This window comes from Falco peregrinus, chromosome 8 (genome assembly GCF_023634155.1).
Source record: "Falco peregrinus isolate bFalPer1 chromosome 8, bFalPer1.pri, whole genome shotgun sequence".
NCBI lineage: Eukaryota > Metazoa > Chordata > Aves > Falconiformes > Falconidae > Falco > Falco peregrinus.
The window spans coordinates 46494484-46516337 of record NC_073728.1 but is presented as its reverse complement, the minus strand read 5'-3'; the positions used below and the strand labels follow the sequence as shown (position 1 = coordinate 46516337).

The following is a 21854-nucleotide window of genomic DNA, read 5'->3' as shown; positions in this document are numbered from 1 at the left end:
CTCCTGGGAACTGGTTAAGACAAGCAATACCCTGATGCGAGCCACCTCTAGAAAACTCCTAAGCACTGCTAGATGACGGTGCTTGAGTTACCTGTGATGAGTTCAGTGCCAAGTCTTTACCAAGTCCTGTATCATTTGTTTCATCACTCAGGGCCAGAAGCGGGAGCAGCGAAGATGCTGTTGTTGGAAGAGGCTGTTCTGGGCGCTGCCCACTGGATGTATGGCAAATGTAAGCTCAGACCCTCAGTTTGACATCCCGTCCCCAGCTCCCCAGTTTGAACAGCACATGGGTTCCTAAAGGACTGGCTGAAACGGCACAGATCTGTCAAGGCAGCTGCACAAGCGACTTTCCTCCAGACTCCCTACCTTGGCCATGCTGAAAGCCCATGTTCTGCACTTTCTGCCCTCCCCCCATGAAATACAAATGGCTTCTCTTTGCCTTGGAGGACCCATGGCTTAGCTTCTCTCCATCCTCACCTCTAATTCACCCCTAAGCATACGGGCAGCATTTGGGAAAAAAGCTTTGAGAATGCATTCAACATAAATTATTATTCCCCTTTTAAACGGATTATAAAAATCCTTTTATTACAAAATATTAAAATGTTCAAATTATTGGTGTGGAAAAACGTTTCCTGGAGGTAAAGTTTTTAAAAATTGAGGTTTTAATTACAAGCATAATCCTTTCTGGCTAACATTTCCAGTCTTGTGAAACAACTAGATACAAACTGCACGGAGGCCTGGCTGTGCTACGAACAAAGGAAGATGCTGCCTGTAAATAGCTTAGAGGACATCAGAAGACACTTCTCTCATCAGCAATCTTTTTTAGCTTAATATAGCTCCTCTTTGCATAAAACATTGACATTTTTGCAATGTTTGGACCCAATGGTGCGAATGCTGATTGTCATCCGAAGATACTAGAGTGTACCTTCAAAAATATGCAAGAACATTTTACAGACAGTAGTTTTACTTGCCTTCAAAACACTGTATCTTAATATTTCATACTTATATATATTTAAATGTTAGTACCACCGGCTGAATGCTAACATGCTTTTATGCTAATGCAATCACTGAAAATCCAGATAATGTTGTGTATTGGCATATACGGTTAGTGAATTATGGATACCTAAATGTACAATCCCACATGCCTAGCAACTATTTTTGTTAGTGCATTTAACTTTTATTTGCAATCAGAGCACTTGAGAATTGTTCAAATCAAGTTTACTTTTGCAAACTGCTGAATGGAAAACATTTTGTTAAAGGTTTAAAAACAGTAAGACTGTGATGAGGTTTTAGAGTCGCAATAAGGGCACCGCTCAGAAAACTCTACCAGATGGAACAATGTTTGATCTGGTCACACGCTCGGCGATTAAAACCCAAATGCCTAAAGTGAAGGGCATGTAAGAGAAACAAGAGATTAAATCTTGATTTCTTCCATATCAGGTCACCCTCTTCTATGGCAGAGGCCCACAGAGAGGGGCAGGTGGGTGCCGGGAGGACACCATCCGTGCAGGCAGCACCCTGGCAGCGAGACCCTGGGACCCCTCGCCTCGAGGACCGAACTCCACTGCACTAAGGCTGCTCTCAGGACCAGCGTAAGCCATATAAATACAGGCGGTATCAGGCAGGAAAAATCCTGAGCTGCCCTGGCTGTGCGCCTTCTCCTCCTACTGCCTTTGCTGACCCAACGCCTCGGCCAGCCACCTGGCCCGTTGGCTCAAGATGCTGATCCATTTGAAAACCCTTTTATCCCAAATCCTATTTCAGCACAGCCAGACCCCTGAGCCGGGTGCCGGACAGACTGTGCGCAGGCAAGACCTGGGTGATGCAGCTGGCTGCACCATGCCTTACCTGCTTCACTGCCTGACCAGAGTTAAGGGCAATGCAAATGTGGGGAAGACCTGGATATCTGTAAGAGCTAAAAAGTCCTGGATGTGACCCAGGCATGTCTGGGACTGCTCGGTGTCCAGTGGTTCTCTCCTGCCTACAGACAATGCCGACTGCCCTCTCCAGGTTCAGCTGTTCCAGGAGTTGATGACCTCCCGGCTGGGCTGAGGAGCTGCTATCATCATGCCCCGACGTTCCTCTGGGAAGGTTTGCCCAGCTTGGAACTGCTGGCCTGAGCCAACCTGGCTGCAGAGACCTGGGAGGCGGCCACAGACCCATTTGGTAAGCAGCAGACCATTGCCTACTGCCCAGGCAGGGCTCAGCATCCACCGCGGGATCTGGTACCAGCCCCAGGCACACAAGGACGGATCAGATCATGCCCCTACAGCCCAGTGAGCTGTGGCACCTCTGGGAATTTCCTGGAAAGTCCTCCCACCTAACTGAGGCCCCTAGGAACACCCACGAGTGAAGGAAATAAACAACAACCCCTCAGAAAAACTCAACATATCAGAAAATGCTTAGCATGAAGTACTCAAAATGCCCCTGGCAGTTTAAATGGAGCATGGAGTAAGCTGAGCGAATGTATGAATAAACAAATTAAGCAGATAGCACAAAGCAGACGAGTTGGCACGTAGGTGTCTATTGAGAAAGTTTAAGCACAGCAAGGGGAAAAAAGCAAACCCAAAACCCAGGCATAATATTCCTCACATTTCGGAACTGAGCTCTCAGACAATACATCATCTAAACCACTCGAAATTACCATCTGTCAGAATGTCCTTTAAAGAAAAAAAGGTCTGAAAGTTTCCAAAGCAGTATTTTAATATTGTCATATCAGAAAAGAAATTGTTTCTGTCCAAAGAAAGGCATTTCAATTAGCTGAGGAATACTATGCAAAAACATTAGTTTTGTGGCCACTGCTACACGCTCATATCACAAGACAATGAATTTCCTGAGTCTTGATCATGTCAGGTTAGCTAAATCAGGGAAGACGCAATTTAATAGCCCCCATCATTTTGCAAGTTACCTGCAAATGCTTCCAGACCCTCTGAATGGTTTTCTCTTTATGGAACGTATAATGAGGAGTCTAGATGCTATTAAAGAACCTAAGGAAATAATTACAATATTGTTTCAAACATTAAGATAGGCCATAATATGAAGAGCGGGTCTGTGTTTCTGATGTGAAGAGTGTATCTTACTGTGATCAGTAAGTCAAGCTGTTTCAGACTATAAACTAGGTCCTCTCCTGGTGTAAATCTGGGTACCTGCTGCTGTCCACGAGGTCACGTTACTTCACACATGCTGAGGACCAACTCCATTGGATATAAGATTGGAAAAGAAATGCAGTTTTGTAGACTATATATTAGACCAAGTGATAAATAATTTATAATGGTAGAGAAGGTGACCGTATCTTTAAGCATAGAAATATGCAGATATAACAGCCCTGACTGTCAATCTTCACTCCACACTTCTGACCCTGATCCATCCAATGCATTTCTAAAGCCTCTGCACCTGCAGATGTGCAACACACACACCACAAAACCCCAAAACCCACAAAACCAAACGGGCCCCAATAACCGCTGGGACCCACAGGGTACCACCTGCAGCACCACACGCTACGCCCCGGCACGAGGCAGACGGGGCTCCTCCAGGCAGCAGCCACCTTCCAATGAACCACCAACACCCTTCAGACCAGTCTCCTCCTGGCTCAGCCTGCCGACCCTGTTCCGAACCCCACGACTAATCGACACCCCTTCGGTGTCAGGTGCACATGTCCGTGGGGCTAACCCCCCTCCAAAGACAACACACAGGAGCTGCTGTATTTCTGAAATGAGCACCTCGCTATCCCAAAGCAGCCAAGGAGGAAGGTGCTCCCTGGGGTGCTCATAACCGCATCACCCCCCAGACCTTCCCCCAGAGAGGGCTGCCAAGGGGAGAAGAGGGGAAGTGGAGTTATTCCCCTTGGACTCTGCAAAAACGAGGAGCCCAGGCAAATCAAGAAACAATCGCAGCTTCCACACCAAATTACTTCTGGCTAAGTCTAACGAGCAGAACAAGGATGCCCTGAGGAGAAGACCAGGGTAAGTGGTGCTGCAAGGAAAGGGCTAGGCAGGGGATAAGGCAATTTGGTGTGTCACAGGACAAAAGAATTTTCCAGTTCCTGCTATTTTAAATCAAGAGAGATGACGAGAAGCACAGAGCCCGTCTGGTCTCCCAAGCGTCACCTTGCCACCCAAGGCGGGACAGAGCTCACCCTGACAGCGCAGCTCCCAGTACGAAGGCAGCGTGCTCCTTCAGCGTGGCCTCGGTGCTGTTCAGCCCATCGATCACCAGCCGGAGCCCACCCATGGAGAGGAAATCCTTGGCGTTGTCCACCTGGGAGAGAGCAGGTCCCCGTCAGTATGAGACCCCCAGCGAGATGCTGCTTAACACCTCTTGGAGAACACCTTGCTTCAGGAAGCACAGCACCTCTTCCCTCCTGCTCTGAGTTTTACAAGCAATTAAAAATCAAGAGGGAATGACTATGGCTTGAATTCCGTACAATGCTGCCTGCGAGCAGTGCATGTCCTGGCTGCAGAAGCACTGACAGGGGGCTATTATCACATGCAGAAGGCATTGCTAAAAACCCAAATACTTTGATAAGCTATCAAAACTATTCTCAACACGTATTGCAGTAATTCAGGTAATGCCAAAAACTTGGTAGGTCTAATGATGTAAAAACAACCCAGTTCTCTCTCTCACCTGAGCAAGCCTCTCCTGGGAACCCAGGGAATTGTATGTTTTGCAAATGTAATTAATTAATTGATGCTCTAATTGTAGCACCAGGAGGTAGGGATGTTTAAGAGCCTGTCAGCAGCAGCGGTACATGGGCAGCATCACCTCTGCTCGCAGAGAGGAGCATGGGCGGTCCTGGGCATTCTGCACGAGTACCGTCAACAACCTCACGTGGACATGGAAACAAAAAGCCAGTCATCCTTGCTCGGAAGGGTCAGCCAGGGGCTTCCCCTCGGGGCAGCCTGAGCGATGATTTTTCTAAAGCAGACAATACTGGACTAACTACCAGTAGGGAAAAGTTTAAACATTAGTGGGGATTCATCACTCCACAACTTCAACCAGACTTGGAGCTGACCAGGCACAATCACAGCGGGCATCTGTTCTTGGAGAGGAGGAAAGAAAAGGGCTCCGAGTGGCTCACAAACAACACTTAGAGAAACAGCGCAAAGTGCTTCAAGGACAAAATTTGGTCCAAAGTCAAATCAATGCATTTTGGTTCTCAAGGATTTTTTTTTCCAGTTTAAAAGGGAATCTGATGGACGCTCAGAACTGTGTGTGCAAAAAGATCGCATTTAGAATTTTAACATTTCTCCTCCCTGAAAGACAGGTAGACAACAGCATACATTGGCAGACGGGAATAGAACATAAACCCAAGTTACTGGCTGGGCAAACCAACCTCCCCGACTTCAGCCAGCAGACCACGCTGCTGGGGTGGGACAGGACAAGCACCACAAGGCATTCGGGGTACACCGGGCTCGCGCACCATGCTGCAGTGTGAACGCTCCTTTACTCAACAATGACTTCATGCTTAGCGTTATATTTATCTTAACCGTGTGCCTTCACCAAAATTGGCCGTTAAATTGGATATTTTAGGTACCCAAGAGAATGAAGAAGCTACTTAGCTTTATGTCCTACAGGTATGTCTTTACCAAAGCAGGACCTGGGGAGCTACAGCTCGTCTCTTCTCCCCAGCGGGACAATACCCACCGCTTGCTGTCCCTCTGCAAAACTGGTGACAGAAAGCCGATCTCTGCAGGGCTGCTGGGGCTGATTCAGGATTTGTAGCAGCTTTTGTATCCTTTCAGATCCTAGTCTTTTAACTGTCCCTATAAACTGGTCCTGCCAGACCTCTTACTTTTCTGCTGGCCCATCTTTGTCTACAAAGAAATCTATGCAGCAACCCAATTTCAGCTGCCAGTGGGTCCTTTTATTGCTCAGCCTCTGTAAAAACTCGGAGGCTGTTTTAACATCTGGAATTGGACATTGACTTCTGCTCAAGAAGGAATGCATAGACAGGCAGAAGTTTGCATCCAGCATCAGTCGTGGTAAAACCAGCCGTCACTGTAAGCTCAGCCCCAGCATCAGCGAGACACCTCAGCTGCAGAATATAAATTGTGCTGTAAAGCTTATTCTGAAGTTGTTCAGGTTTTTATTAACTGGAGTCTGTTGTGGGAGCTCCTTCCCTCACTCACTAGTTTAAAACCAACAAAATTCCCCAAACTCAACAACGTAAAGGTATTAACCTCTCTGGGGAGTGGAGGATGCTGTGAGGCAGCAGCTCGTGCCTTGTTTCAGTCCACTGAAATCAGGACAGAAGAAAGCCAAAGATCAAAAGAGCTCCTGAGTAACGTACGCAGGCAGCGTGGGAGACGAGAGGGATGGGAGAAGAGCAAACATGACAGCAGTTATTCAGGGAGCAGCTTTCAATCGGAGGAGAAAGAAAATGGGGAGGGAAGGTGGGAGAGAAAATGTTAGAAAATGAGAGCAAGGAAGAGCAGCATGTCAACCGTATGCAACAGAGAGGAAATTAGCAGTGAGAAATGGTGTAGCATGTCAGAGGAGGGGAGAGAGAAAGATAAGGAGAGTAAGTAATTGAGAAAAAGAGCCTGCAACGTATGAGAAGGGGTCTTGGCTCTGCATGCTGCTGTGCAAGCACCATTAATTCTGTTTATAAATGAGTTATGCTCTGGCCTCTTCATATTTGCATTTGGGTTTTATGCATTACAGATAACCTAGCAAGCCAAACCTTCCTGCTCTTTCTCCAAGACGGGCTCCCAAACATGCCAAGTTGAATCCTGACTGATGAGAAGTAAACCAGAGTTGGCAACCAAAAGCTGAGCAAACACAGAGCCCTTCAGCTGACCCTTCAATGGCAGGAGAAAGCACCTCTGCCCCAGCTCAGCACTGGCCACAGTTTCCCCTCTGCTCCCTGGCAGCCAGCTCAGAGGCACGTGCTGCTTCACGTCCCAGAGCTCTGGGATGCTCATGACCACGCCATGGAGCAGAGAGCATCCTTTGCCTGCAGCCCCTATAGGGCATGGCATTTTCCACTTGACAGGGCATTCTGTGCCCTGGACAGAGCAGCAGGACAGCCAGGAGCCAAATAATTATCAAAAGCCATGGCACATTACCATTCAGATGGGGGCTGGGAGAAGAAGGAGCAGCAGACCCATCACCGGCCCCACACGTCGGTGCAGGGTGCCCTGGGCCACCCACCCCTCCGAGGACCCCTGTCCTCCAGCGGCACGGCTGTGGCTCGCCGCAGAGGACTCCCGACAAGTTCAGCCCTTCCAGGGTTATGCGGCACAAGCGTATTTGGCTGCTATTCAGTAATTACATTAAGCCAGTGCTGCTAAAGTCAGTACCAAGCAGAGATAATGCTCTGGACGCATTCAACTGGCTGGAAGAAGAAAGAGGAGGAAAAGCCATGCTGGCTTAGAGACAAGTCATATTTCTTATCAGCTTCCTGCCTGATGAGAAGGTGCTGCCCAGCCATCTGCCCTGACAGCGCAGGCACAGAGCGACGTTGTGATCGATGCACAAAGGAGCCCTCTGTACGCCCTGCCAGCCCCCTGCCATTTCCCCCCTGCTGACCCCTTTGATGCTGGATGTGGTTCCCTTTGATGCTCCAGTCCCTGCCCCGGGAGCGGGGACCGCTTCCCACTCCTCTCGCCTTTCTGAAAGGGTTTGCCCCATCCCGGGCTGCAAGCAGGTGGGATTTTATGCTGGAAAAGTCCAGACCGTTAAGCTGGAATCCAAAGCACCCCAGGGTGTTTTGGGCTGCTTTTTAGCATGCTGGCCTGATGCTCTGGCACCCTTAACCAGACAGAATTAGCCCTGAGTATAAATACGAAGCTCTTTGGGTGCCCATTGTTCACACATATTCTCTGAGTCAGACAGATGCCGTCACTGAAACAAAAGCGTTGAGAACAAACAGCAAGGAAGCCTCTGCATGCGTATGACAGAGATGTAGTGTGGAAATTCAAGACAAAGAGCCCTGGAAATAACACTTCCATTAGCTTGTGCATGGACTGCCTCTCTCTGCAGCACACTCCTCCAACTACCTTCCCCCAAAATACCACGTTTGGTTTTAAGAAGTGTCATTCCAGTGAAAGGTCTCACACTGGCATCTCCCAAGAGCTGTCCCATCCACTCTCTGAAATGACAAAGTCACTGAGGGTGACAGTGGAAACTCTCCCAGTCCATTCCAGACTTCCCCAGTCGCTGGGGAGGGAGCAGCCCGGCCCTTTGCCACAAGGCAGAGCACAGCCTGATGCCCAGACACGCACCCACGCCGCTGCAGTGTGGGAAGGCACCAAGCACCCGGAGGAGAGCGGTGTGCCCACAGCCTGCAACCCACAGGAGGTAGAAATGTGCGAGCTGAAAGCAGAGCAAGGGAGATCAGAGGGAGGGGTGGGGAAAGCGTGAGCATAAACCTGAGGAAGCGAGATTTCAGGAAATATATTTAACCTCACACAGAGCCGACTGGCATGGCTCAGCTGAGGCTCAGCAACTTGCCATTTGCCTGAGCCTTCAGTCACGATCGCCACCAGCCCAGCTGTGAGAGAGGCTCTACACGCCACTTGCTACACACTCCCAGACATAACAGAGGCATTTGGGTGGCTGTTGTCTTCACTGGTACGAAGACGTTCTCTGCAAACTGGTGCAAGGACACCTACCCGCAACCACAGAGGCTTTCCGTGGAAGGAGCAAGAAAATAATTATTTTCTTAGCAGCCACCACTCCACCTACCCAAAAATGGCAGATAAAATCCCATTTCATAACATATAAGCATATAAAAGAAGAAAAAGGAAGGGCAAGAAAAAAAGCCTGAGAACAGACGACAAATCAGGCAACATTAACCCCTAGGAAACTGCCCACTACTGGCACGAGCAATGATTTATTCAAACCTGGATACAAAATAAGCCTGCAATAGCGCCCTGCTGTCTGTTATTATCCCAGGATTATGATAATTAAGCAATATGTATTACCTGATACCAGTAAGAAAAATAAAACCACATTTATGACACCGTATCCCCTGGATTTTACACAGTAGTTACTAATGCATTTCTGTTACCTGGTGAACATAATATTCAAGATCATAAAGTGCCGCTACTTTTTCATTCAGTGTGGAGGCAGAGCTGTTGAATTTGCTGATTAATTTAACCATAATTTCATAATCCGTTTCCATCTTCACATTCAGCTTTTCAAACTCCTCCTTCAGCTGCTCTATGGGCCGGAACTTCTTCCTCACCTCTTCCTCGTGGGCCTTGAAAGAAGGAGGAGGAAACCAGACATGAAGGCAGGTGACACAGACAGCCAAGAAAGACACAGAAAGACACCCCCACCCCAGATTTACACGGGGACCCTGGCTGTCTGTGCAAACGGGTGTACTGCTGTGCATCAGAGACGCAGGGACAGTTCTGAGTGGTCCTGGTGAGAAGCCCACGAACCGAGTTCTCTGTAAGATACCTGCCTCGGGTACCAGCAAGCACCTCCCAAGCCCGTACCTAGGGCTTTTTCTATGTCCTACACACCTTCCAAAACAATGTAAAGCCCAGAGGCAGGCAGCACTGCTGTTCTCTGTTCACCTGCAAGTGGATCTTCTCAAGACCTGACTGCAAACAGCCCTCAGCAGCCCCCCAGTCTCACAGCTGATCCTGCTTGCAGCCAGAGATGGGGCTGGAGTCCTCCGGGGGTCCCATCCAGCCTGAACTGCCCAGTGACCCCATGCCAGTGACATCAAGGAGATCTCGGATCACACAAAGATGCTTCCATCATCCCGATCACTTAATGCATTTCAGGATGGCCTTCTCCCTCAGGGACACGTATGCACTCTGTTGGGGACAGAAGCTGTCAGAAGTGAAGCGGGAGGACCAGCCATCAGATGGGGACAGCTGAAGCACCACAGGGCTTGGCCAGGAGATAGCTCGTCCTGCAGCACAGCTTGTCTCCCTTGTACAAACAGCACCCCTAGGGCCGTGATGAACCAAGAGAGCTGCAGAAAGGTGAGCAGTGAGAAGGAAAAGGCTCTGCCAGAGATCTAAGAGAGCCCCAGAGCCAGCAGGGAGCAATTCTCCAGCATCAGCACTGGTGGCATTGGGACAGGCAGGGACAGAGCCTGCTGTGGCAGAAGATGGAGGAAACAGAGTCCAGATTCAAGATGGGCTGCCCCAAGAGCAGGAGAAGACAAGAAAGCCCCTTTTGAAAGGGATTCTGTTACAAACATTACCGACACACGTTTTTATACAGGAGGAACCCCCAACTAGAGGGTCTGCACATGCAGCACTCCCCCTGCAAGCACCGCGCTGCTCCTCCACGTGTGAACACAAGCCCAGGGCTGGAGCCGTCAGAGAAAAAAATAATTGAGCAATGGAAATGAAAGCTCTGACGATCTAATGGCAGCCGTACAATTGGTGCTAATGACTACTGGCCTAATTACTATAGGTACTACATGGTAACACAGGATGCCATCCGCACCCCAACCACACAGAACTGCTTTTGCAGGAGCGTAGATGGGAGTGCGCTTGGTGTAACTCAGTTTACTTTGACACAGTTACTTCAAGGATGAATTTGCTCCCTGCCGGAGTGATTTTAAATGGAGTACTTTAGGTCCATTAGACGTAGCTGTTCTTAGCCCAGTTCCTGGGACAATACTTATTCTAACAGTTCTTTTTTGAAATACGGCTTATTTCAGATAATAGAGTATCACTAATTTTTGCATTTAAATGACATTCCTTCAAGAAGTCCTGCTCTCAGTAATACTGGCTGCTACGTAAATAATCTTACAGAAAAAGAAATAACACCCTTGTGCCAGATATGGAAAAAAAAAAAAAAAAAAAGCCTTTCTATGACTCCAAGTCTTTAAAGCCTTGATTCCTACCTCAGTTTTCCTTCAACTGAGACAACGTCAAGGCAGCAGAAGCTAGGGGCCAAGAAGATACTGATGAGTGGAAGTGGGAAAAAGGGCTCCCATCCACCTGAGGAGTTGTGTGTCATCCCACCAGTGTCACAGCAGTGGCAGGGGACCAGCTCCAGCCCTGGAGAGGGCTCAGAGTAGCACTTCAGTTTTGTTTTGCTTTGGGTCATGCATTACTTGTAACTAAACAGGAAACCTAGAAATTATATAAGGAAACTTCAACCTGTGCTTCATCACATCCATTTGGGTTTCACTACACAGGGCACAAGTTGGAAACCTAAACCAAGGAGGACAGTGAACAGCAATTCCTTTACCAACACCGTCACGCTGTGATCTAGTCTGCTCGGGGGCCTGCAGGCACCTCTGCGAACCAAGTGGCAGCTGAATAAATAAATACATCTTAACAGCAGATAAAAATACATCCAAACAACAAAAAGGAAATCAACCCACAGGTCCACACAAGTGTGTGCAAGTAGCATCTCTGCATTATTAATTCAGGTCTAATCACACCGGTATCAGAGAACGTAGGGGAGCAGCATCACACTGGAGAGCCTACTGACCATACCTGCTTTGGGTTCCCAGGAGAGATCTCATGGCTTCACTTGAGTGTTGGCACACCAAGGACAGCAGTAAGAAATTGGGGTCTGCATGGCTCATGAGGACGGTTGTGTGGACACTGTGCCTGGTTTGCTACCTGAGATCTCACTCGAGTAAAGACCAGAAAGCAGCAGCATCTGATGGCTGATCTGGGGCCAAACTGCTGATCCCAGCCCACTGTCCCTCAACAGCCCACGGGATAATCGTTACCAAAAAACCCCGGAACTGAGAATATATGTAAGTACTTAAAAGCAGCTTGCAATACAAGGCCTTTAAGTTTGAAATTATTAACGTGGACCTGAACAGAAGTCTTCCCTTCTCACAGAAAAACAGGATTAGCACAAAACGGGGTGAGAGTTGCCCAGGGAACCACATCACTAACAGGCTCGCAGAGGTATTGTAGGTCCATATTCACCAAAAGGTTAGTCTGCACAGTATTTTCCCAAGCAACTACTTTAACCATCACATTTCTGAGATGCATAACATAGGGTATTCACATCCATGTACTGTACACTTCTTTGGAAACAAGGAACTCCCCTTACCTTCCTTTCTGCCCTCTCACTTTCCTTCAGTTTAGCCAATGCCTTCTTCAGCTCCTGGGATGTGAATGAATTTGAGTCAACATCCACCCTGCCCAGCAACAAAACAAAACATGTCAGAAGCAAACAATTGTATCTCTAATATTTTCACTGTGATACACTAGCAACGGATAATGTCAGGAGGAAAGGACCCAAGAGCACTATGTTTCCATGCACTTCACTTAAAACACACAAAACCCCTCCATGCTCAAGAAGGTATTAGTCCAAGTGCTACGTATTGTGCATGGTTTGCAGACACTTCACCCTGACAGTCAAAAAAGGTTCCGTAATCTGCACACTGACCCAAAATCTCAAGTCGTAACACAATAAAAATAGCCGATTAATTTATACCTCTGAATTTCACATTGCAACACAGAAAAGCAGGAAGTGTTTCAGAGGGAAAATGAAAAAGTGCCACTGTGCCACTAAATCATTGCTAAGGACTTGCAAGCTTTAACATGGAGATTTACAGCTGAAGTTCTGATGATCGTCACACACAAAGTTAGGGCAAGGGTAAACGCAAGCAGAAATTACATGGAAGTGCTAAAAAAAAAACATGTTGTGCTGCTCTTTACACCTATCTCATTGGTTCAGAGAGTGTTTATCTGGGCCACACACACTCTTGCACAGAAAAAAGGAAAGCCAACTGTTGAGGCATCGTGAAGCTAAAGAGCCTCTCCATGCGCTGAACAGGAGTAACTGGGGGAGCGAGGGAAGCAGTGATAAATCCCACACACTTTAGGAAAAGAAAGTTTCCCATAGTAACTAAACCTGTCTTTGTTAGGAGGGTGCCAAGGGGAAAGTCAGCACCAGTGAAACTTTTAAAACAACTTTTGAAATGTGGGTGCAGGGAAGGCTGTCTGATCCAAGGAGAACGCCAGCAGTAACTGATGTGTAAATGAATGCTGCGAGCCCGCTGACTGTACAGAGCTAAAAACACTGTATCTGGATCAGGTCAACACAATCAAAGCCCCTCACAACTGCTCCGATGGTTTCAGCTTAGAAAGTAGTTTCAGGCTGATTGCTGCAGATGTTTCAAAGGACTGCTGTCATTCAAAGGCGGCACATTGCAAATTTAGTTTCGGTGTCACGGCATGAGAAGCCATGAAGGTGTCTGAATGTGCACTCAGGGCACTGCTACCGCCATCCCAAAGGGATCACAAAGCACAGGTTCTCAGCACTGCTGAACTCTTAAACCAGCAATTAAGTCTCAGGAAGAACCAGGAAGGAAGTGAACCGGGGAACCTGGCCTCAATAAAAGACATGAACCCCGCAGCCCACCCACCTGATGCTTTGCACCACCGTACCTTTTTCTTCTTCTCTCTTCTCTCGTGTCACGTTTTCCATTTTCACTATCTGAGAGCTTGGCTTCTCTGTCTCCCGTCTGCAGATTCAATCGTACGTGTGACCCTGCAGGAACGGCTTGACCTGCAAACCAAGGTCGGGTTATTCCAGAGCACGTGCATTAGCCCAGCTCTGCATGGAGGCAGGAGCTGACAGCACATGCTCCTGCCTACGCCAGGGAGAGAACAGCCTTGTCCCGCAAGGGAACAGCAGCCGGCCAGCCCCTCTGCCCTCCATCAGCAGCCCTCAGACACAAGGGCTGTTCTAACCTCGCAGAAATGCCACCCCAACTCACCGCCCGCCTCTCCATGCCGCGGCGCAGGAGGGACCCCGAGGCCAGCGCAGCACCGGCTCCCTCCTCCCTGCCGAGGCCACCTGGGGAGCGGTAAAACCCACATCAGGAGCAGATTTGGGGGCTGTTTGGGAAAAGGGGAATCGGATGCTGATGGGGGTAGACAACATAAAATACAGCTGCCCAAGTGAAATCAAAGCGTACAGACAGGTACGCCGGATATGAAGCACACCAAGGCGAGGCTGTGTCGGTTTGGAAATACTCTGTTAAAAAGAATATATGATCACTACTATCTGCCAACAAAAAATACACAGAATACATTAAGGTTTGGTTTTAAATGCAGAAAAGATGGGAAATTCAGAGTGTTTTTTCTTGGTCATAATTCACCACAAACACATCACAATGGGCAGCCACAGCACCGGGATGGAGAGGTGGCAATATCTGGCTGCTGTTTCTCGATGTCACTCCCCCTTCTTTTAATGCAGGAAATCTGCCTGCTTAGGAGAGCAAGGCTGCAGCTGCAGGAATGCAGAGATCTCAGCTGCACACAGACAGACAGACAGACCCCACTGCTCAGGCTACACTATTGATGAGGTCTCCCTATTCAGCCTTTCCTTTATCTGCTTCCTTTTACCTACAAGGATGCCTCAGATAAAACAGCACACCACGCAGGAGACAGGTAGCATCTCCCACCAAAGGGAAGTGAAGACAAGGATAATTATTTTGTACAATAAATACACGTACTCAAAGACAAAATGCTCTAGTCTAGGGAACAACCAGATTGATCCCTCCCTCTTCAAGACCAAAGAGGCATTTCACTGATCAAAGGACCTGGTGTTTCCTACATAAGACCAGGATGTTTGTCATAATTCAGACAAAAACATTTCAAAGCCTAAAGCCATCCAGCAGGTATAAGTGCATTTAGAAAGATCAGGAAAATCCATTTGGGAGGATTTCACATTAAAACAGGGTGCATTTCTGATAGCTCCTCTTTCTCTCCACCATCTCCTGTCCCTAGGGAGTTGCATTGGTTGGATATATGAGGGGACAGATGTGATTATCTTCCCCCACCTTAAACTATGCAAGGACAGGCTAGACACGCCACCCCCGCACGTGGCACACTCTCCTCCGACGGCCCCAGACCTCCTCCTGCTCCTTTACTTGTGAATCGCAGCAGCTTTAATCTGTGTGTCTATCTAGAGGAGCATCTTCCCACTCTGAAAAGGTGGGCTTTGCAGGAACTCGCTGTGATAGCTGAGCTGTCCCCGTCACAGCGATGCAGGCAATGCAGCTGGGACACACCGGTCAAAAAGGAGCTTGCAGGATGTCCGCAAAAAGGACCACGCTGCACCACCTCTCCCAATTTCAGGAGACACTGAGGCAGGGGTCAGAAAAAAGCAATAATTATCAAACGGCACTGTGTGCCGAACACAGAGATGCACGAGGATGTCCTCCTCCTCCACCAGCACGAACACCGCTCAGGGGCAAAGGTGAGGGGCGAGCGGGGTCCTTGCCCTCCCAAAGCCAGCACCTTTCCTCGCCGGGTCACAGGCACCGGGGCAGCCCAGGTTACAGCCACAGCACTCACTGAAGCGACTCCTGAGTTGTCAGACACAGCCAGAAATAAATGTCCCCGTTAGAAGAGTACAGTATATTCCGACTGTCGTGCTCCCGGTTCATCTGGCCACGTTAGTTCACTCGGTTGCCAGCAGAGAGGAACAAGGCTGATGGGCTTTGCTTGAAAGAAGCATCAAAAGGGAGAGTACGGGAGCAGCCTGCAGAAGGGCTGAGCGGCTCCCGTGTGATCAGCCCTCCCAGTTACTATTTTCAGCAAGCAGTAAACAAACGAAAACATGAACCCCACCATGCACGAGCTCACAAACCCAGCGCAACCAAATTCAGGAGGTTGCCATCAGAGAAGACACAAACCTCTCCTTGTTTCTGTTTCTTCGCGCTTTGCTAAACGAGATGTGACTGAGACCATCCAACCCCAGAGCGAAGTCCCAGCCTCGATGTATTTAAGCGCCTTTTGTTGCTACAGGGATTTCTTCTCGCTATTGCGCACAGCAGCACAGGTTCATGCCGCAGCAGGACAAACATACTGCTTTGTTAAATAAATCAAGACACACAGCTCTCTCTTCGGCAAAAAGATTGGCGTAGTCACTTAAAAATATTCCAGACGTTTGAGACAGGATGAGGTCTTCAGTCTTGTTTAGCTTGGGGTATTTTGAAGTATTATTCATAAAGAGTGTTTGAGGGTGGGTTGACTTGAATAATGTGATTAAAATTGCCGATTCAAATGAGCAAGCTGGAAATCCTGAATTTTAATCATGTTTCACTATGTAGCTTCTAGACACTTCCCTTAAAAACAGCTGATTCTTTTTGATTCCTATAATTTGATACTATTCAACAACTGGGAGCACACACCGGAGCGATACATATGTAAGCAATTACACAGCTTCACGTGCTGTTTAATACAGAATCATACTCTTAATAGCCTTTTTCCTAAAATAATTGGTTTTTCACTTACTGTTTGTATTAAGTTGCATTTGGGAAAAGAAACAATTTAAAAATATAAAAACAAGTTTATATTTAAGCAATTTTTGACTTTTTTTCTCTTTGATACATTAAAACAACAAAAAAAAGATTATGTCTATCCAAGCAGGTATGCATTGCATGTCTGTGCTAGTGAATGAAGCTGAATGGTCTCACTTTCCAGAGATATCCAAATCCTACAGGTACTAGATCTCATCCTGTCCTACTCCCTTGCTCCCTATAAAGGGAAAGAAGAGTTTCCATTTTTATTAATTCCCCACCCCCAAATCGACTACTAGTAGAAATAGCTGCGAAAACCCCTCCGTGAACCCGCAGAAAAGGCTATAGCTGTCGGAGGAGGAAGCAGCAAACTCCTTCCCCCACAACTGCTTTGTACTATTTACTACTTTAAAAATATCCCATATGTGGGGTTTTTTAAACCACAACTAAAATTATTTGAATACACGTTACTGCATCAGCTTGGGTTGACGGATCCAAGGGAAAGCCAGGGGGTTTAAGCAGACGACCCAGTGTCCCTGTCAGGGATGCGCCACCCGCCTGCCCTCAGTCCCTCAGCCCTCCACCTCACAGCCAGAATGATAGCATCCACCAGGTGAAATACTCCCAGGGGATAAAAAACCCCTTGCCGCCGCACAAATGACAAGGTATTTATTGGAAATAAATGTCAAAGCAAAACGACAGCATTTATTCTCCGAGCAGGAGACACTGATCCTGTGGCAAGGCGCTGCTGGGACGGCGTTACTGCCGTTCTGGATTAATCCCTTTATCAGCCGCGGAAGCGCCAGGCCAGGCTTTGCTCTCCCACGGGAGCTGGACCACAACCGCTTGGACTCCCACTGCTCCCCGGACAGACCGGCACTGTGCCTGGGCGCTCCACCGCTTCAGCAGCCGCAGCCTAAAAACTCCTGGACTTTTGGAGGTCCTGCAAGTGCATTAGCATTCATCTTATTTGGATGTCTTCTGCCTGTCCTGAAAGTTGCTTAAAGTGATGCCAAGGGAGAATTTAATTTATAGCCCTATTCTTTTAATCTTGGTCAGCCAGATTTTTTCAGACATCCGTTTATTTCTTCTTATAATATATTAGATGGAGTTACAGCACTGGAGTTGGCTTCAAGGCAGCAAGTCACTTGCAGGGGTTCTGCTGACATTTATAAACTGATGCTATTTCTCTCTTGTGTTTTATGTTATCAGCTAAACCTGTCGACTTAAATTATTGCCTTGTAACCAAATCACAGTTATCTGTTATTCTGTTATGTGTATGTTTCTGAAGCTCTATACCTATATCAAGCTTCGCAGAGGTTGAAAACAAGATGATAAATAAATAAACAAATGGAAAACAGAACACACTTCTACCACACTCACAACTAAGGCAAGAATCAGGTGCATTAATATACAGGATAGCTAAAAGCAGAAGGCTGCGGTGCTGAATATACATGACGTAGCAATACCCAAGTAACCTCATCTCTCTTTTTCTAGGCCAACCCAACGACCAACTGTGCTTCCTCACAAAATAAGCAAGGTCTCTTTCTGCCCTGTTCCTTCCCAGTACATATCCCCTTTAGTGCTGGCCACAAGCGGTTTTGCATTTCTGTGTGGGGACAAGGCTGAGCCCCAAGTCATTACACAGCAACAGGCAGGCATTAAAAATAAACAGGTAAGTTTAACATCATACATAGACATACAAATCCCATATCGAGATGGTGCAGTAACTCACTGTGCTCCTGGCAGCAGCTTCTCCATCCCTTACCCACCCCTTGGACTCTTGAGCCGCCACCCATTGACCTGCTCAGCAAGAGAAGCCCACAAGGGACACGAGGCTCTCCCCATCCAGAAACACCTTCTGGCACCCTTTTTCCCCTACGGCAGAGAAATGCCCCCCTGGGAAGGCATCTGCAAGCAGAAAAAAGGGCGATCCTGCTCACCAGACAGATCCCCTGGTTTCTCCCCAAGTGAGTATCCTTATTTGCCATTGCAAAAAAAAAAAAAAACCAAAACCAACAACCAACACCAACCCCCCCAAAACTCCAAACAAATCTATTAAAAACACGAAAACAAGCCACAGTTGTGAGTCAGTAACTGGCTCTGCAGTTCTCAGAAATCACCTCGCTATCAGAGCAAGCATCAGGTAACATCTACCTTTCTTTACTCTTTGTTTCTTTTGTCACAGGGGAGTGAGGGGACAGGGACTTTCTCTCTAACACAGGCAACAAAAGAATCTGTGAATCAATACGTGAATGTTCCCAGCAAAACAAACCAGCAGTGCTGCAATATTAAAAATAATAAGGCTGTATAAGACTGACAGAGCATCCACAAAAAGTTATCTGATGGCACCATACCTACTCCTTTAATAAAATAATGATTAAAAGAACCCAAAAAACCAAAACAATACATGGAGACAAATCCCAGGAAGCAGTGGAGCTCCACTCTGGCGCATCACAGGCACCACGAGCCACCAGTGCCACAGGTGGCTCAATAGGAGAGGCTGGGGCAACACATGCTGGGGACGCACAGGGGGACCCAGCTGCGCTGGCACTTGCTCATGGTGCCACCCTGCCGCGGGTGGGCCTGGGGAGAGACGGGGGTGTCACGCAGCACGGTGCTCCAGCTGCACAAAGATGCTGCCTGTTTCTCAGGCTGAACGCTGGGCTCTGAGGAGCAGGGAGGAGCCAGCCCTGGTCTGAAGGGGCTCAGTGCGTGCTCTGACCCCCAAAGTCACCGCGCAGCGCCATCGAGCAAGGAAGCAGCAAAGCCTGGCTGCTTTTTTTGGGTTTGGTTGGTTTTTTTAAGGGTGAGTCATATGGCTCCTTGGATTGCTTGTTATTTCAAAACAGAACATTTTTACATACAAAAGGAAGGGAAGACGTGTAGAAGACACAGGTCAGGAAGAGCCGGGTTACTGATGGAGGCGGGAGCCCAGAGCCCGAATTTCATTTTGCCACTTCCCTGCTCACCCATCTACAGCCCCTTGCGTTAGTTCACTTTCTGGCACTCACCACTCCTCCCAATTAAGTGCCATCGGAAAAGGTCATTAATATGCTACATACCACCTCTTCCAGATAGCCAGCGGCGAGGTTTAACGGCATCAGGCCTGGAAGCTTCTCCCAGCAGCCACCCCAGCATTGCCCAGCATTTCTCCTGTCCCCGCCAGGGGCAGGGGGGCTCAGGCACCTGCACCCCCATGTCAGGCAGACACTCCTACGATGTGAATCGCTTTACAAAGCCACTTCACGTGATCTCTTTCTTCCATTAGTTCTGTACTTCTCCCGGGAAACCACAGGTGCCTGCTGAGCACAGCTCATCCCGGGAGAAGCACCACCCTGGTCACTGCCCCCGGCTTCTCGGGTCCACACCGTCAGTGGCAGCAGGGGCTCTAATTACCTACTGTAATTACTTATAGAGAAAACCCTTTTATAATCACTCTAGTCTGCCATGTTCCTCAAGCACATGCCTGTCGCATCCACAGGGGATGGGATGCCAGACAAACCCCTGCCGTGACCCCCCACAGCCCTTCGCACCATGCAACCACTCCTGGGGCAGAGGGGCTGCCTCTGCCTGCTAATGAGAAGTCCTGGCAGCCTCAGGCTGGTTTTATCACCGTTATTTTGTCTTATCATTGCACCCCAATACAAAGATCCTGCTGTGCAAAGGGCTGACAAGGATAAAGAGACGTCCTTCCCTTCCTGGGATTACAAAGGAAAGGATGAGAGAGGAGTTTTATCCTTACGGCGGCATGAGAAACAGCTCAGGCGGCTGCTTTCTCCTGCCTCCCGGAGCAGGCAGACAAACGCTGAGCAGGAGTGGCCCAGTCCCCAAGCCACAGACACAGCTCTCAGCCCCAGCTCGCACCAGTGTCTTCCAGAGACTCCTGAATGTGATAAATTCTTGAGAGACTGAACGAACAGTTAAAAAAATCTTCAACAAAATCAAGGATGCTTCATGTAAGACAATTCAGTTGGTTAGTTTATCTAACAAATCTTTTATATAATACACCAAGCTATGCTAATAAATATCCTGCAATCCAATCTGTCAAAATGATGTCTAAATACATCTCCAATTCCAATTTTGTTCCATGCTGCAGCAGAGCAGGGACAGGAGCCACCTGAAATGCTTTCAAGCTCGCCAAGTACGAATCTTGTTATTTCAAAACAGAACATTTTTACATGCAAAAGGAAGGGAAGATGTGTAGAAGACACAGGTCAGGAAGAGCCAGGTTACTGATGGAGGCGGGAGCCCAGAGCCCGAATTTCATTTTGCCACTTCCCTGCTCACCCATCTACAGCCCCTTGCGTTAGTTCACTTTCTGGCACTCACCACTCCTCCCAATTAAGTGGTGAGTACAAGTACAATCGCCAAGTTCCCTGTTCCACACCCAGCGCTGCTGCTGGCAGCAAAGCCATCCCTGGGAAAACCCCAAAAACACTGCACTGAGACATCCCAACACAAAGTGCCACCATCCCTGCTCCTGCCCAGGCTCCCCATGTGTCTCAAAGAAGCAGCACTGCTTTCTGCTGGGCTTGAACCCTACCAAACAGGGTACAGAGAAAGGGCCATTTCTATTCCAGTTTCTTATTAAGTAAGAAAGAAGCTACTTACTGGTGCTCGCTGGGTTACTGTTTTCCTATGGCCAGTGCCACAGAGACCGTTGTGTGGACTCAGGGTGCCAAGGGCTCCTCACAACCAGAATTACAGGGAGACACGGGCCTGCAGCCAACCTCGGGAGAACTTTCTTTCTTGCATCCTATTTCTCAATGCCAACTGCTTGCTGGCTGCAGCAATAACCATGCCTTTAAACACCATCCATCAGGCCTACAGCTCAAACATTTGTTTATCTGAAAAGGGTTTTAGAGCCTCTTTTGTCCTAGTGCTCAGAGGTCTTCTCTGTAATTTGTTTCCCTCGGCAGATATAATAAAAACATTTTTTAAATGATGCCAGAATCAAATCCCTCTTTCCACAATCTGATCTGCAGCTAGCAGAGAACAAAGGCTTGCAAGGATGGGGCTTTCCGGTAAGTAATGTTTGGGTAGGCATGTGACAGCATCCGTTACATTTGGACACTCAGCTGGACAACCACTTACGACTGCCAATTTAAACTGATCCAGTGCTCTCCCATGGCACCAGTATTTATGTTCTCTCAATTGATCAGCAAGCGCCAGGGGCCATGAGCCCAGCCATCCAAACCAGCGCACCCCGTGAGCAGCGGGCTCCAGCTCCCGACGCCTCCTGCCAGACCCCTGCTGCCTGCATTCGGCTTCGCCGCTGGCTCTGGCAGCGGGGGCGGAAGGGGAGGGAGAGGCAGGGAAACCCAGCGGTGGCAGGGACCAACCCTGGCTGACACTGCCAGAGCAGGACCATTTAACTCACGCCCACCATCACTGGCAGCCAAAAAGATTATTCTGCCCACGTAGCGTCGCCTCGTGCAGGGGCATGCACAGAGCCGAGCTAGCTGTGCCTGAAATCCCACCCAGCCTCGACCCTCCCGCAGCGGGACAATCGCCAAAGACGAGGCAGCCGGTTGGCACGGGCAGGGCAGGCACGGACCTCCCGCAAGGTGTCTGCCGCTTTCCGGGATGCTCCGAGACAGTACGCCGTGGGAGCGAGGGCGGATGCTAGCGAGGTGCCTGGGGAGGAAGG

General features: G+C 48.5%; 1 protein-coding gene across 8 annotated transcripts in view; it reads right to left on the bottom strand.

Annotated features, from left to right (window-relative positions):
* SIL1 (SIL1 nucleotide exchange factor) overlaps positions 1-21854 on the bottom strand; it is a 97345-nt gene that overhangs the window by 31222 nt on the left and 44269 nt on the right. For all 8 annotated transcript variants that reach the window (XM_055812313.1, XM_055812315.1, XM_055812311.1 and 5 more), the window contains 4 exons: positions 13338-13458; positions 11995-12082; positions 9014-9205; positions 4136-4257 (listed from right to left, as the gene is read on the bottom strand). In XM_055812313.1, coding sequence (XP_055668288.1) covers positions 4136-4257; positions 9014-9205; positions 11995-12082; positions 13338-13458 — 523 coding nt within the window. The remainder of the gene's footprint in view (positions 1-4135; positions 4258-9013; positions 9206-11994; positions 12083-13337; positions 13459-21854) is intronic.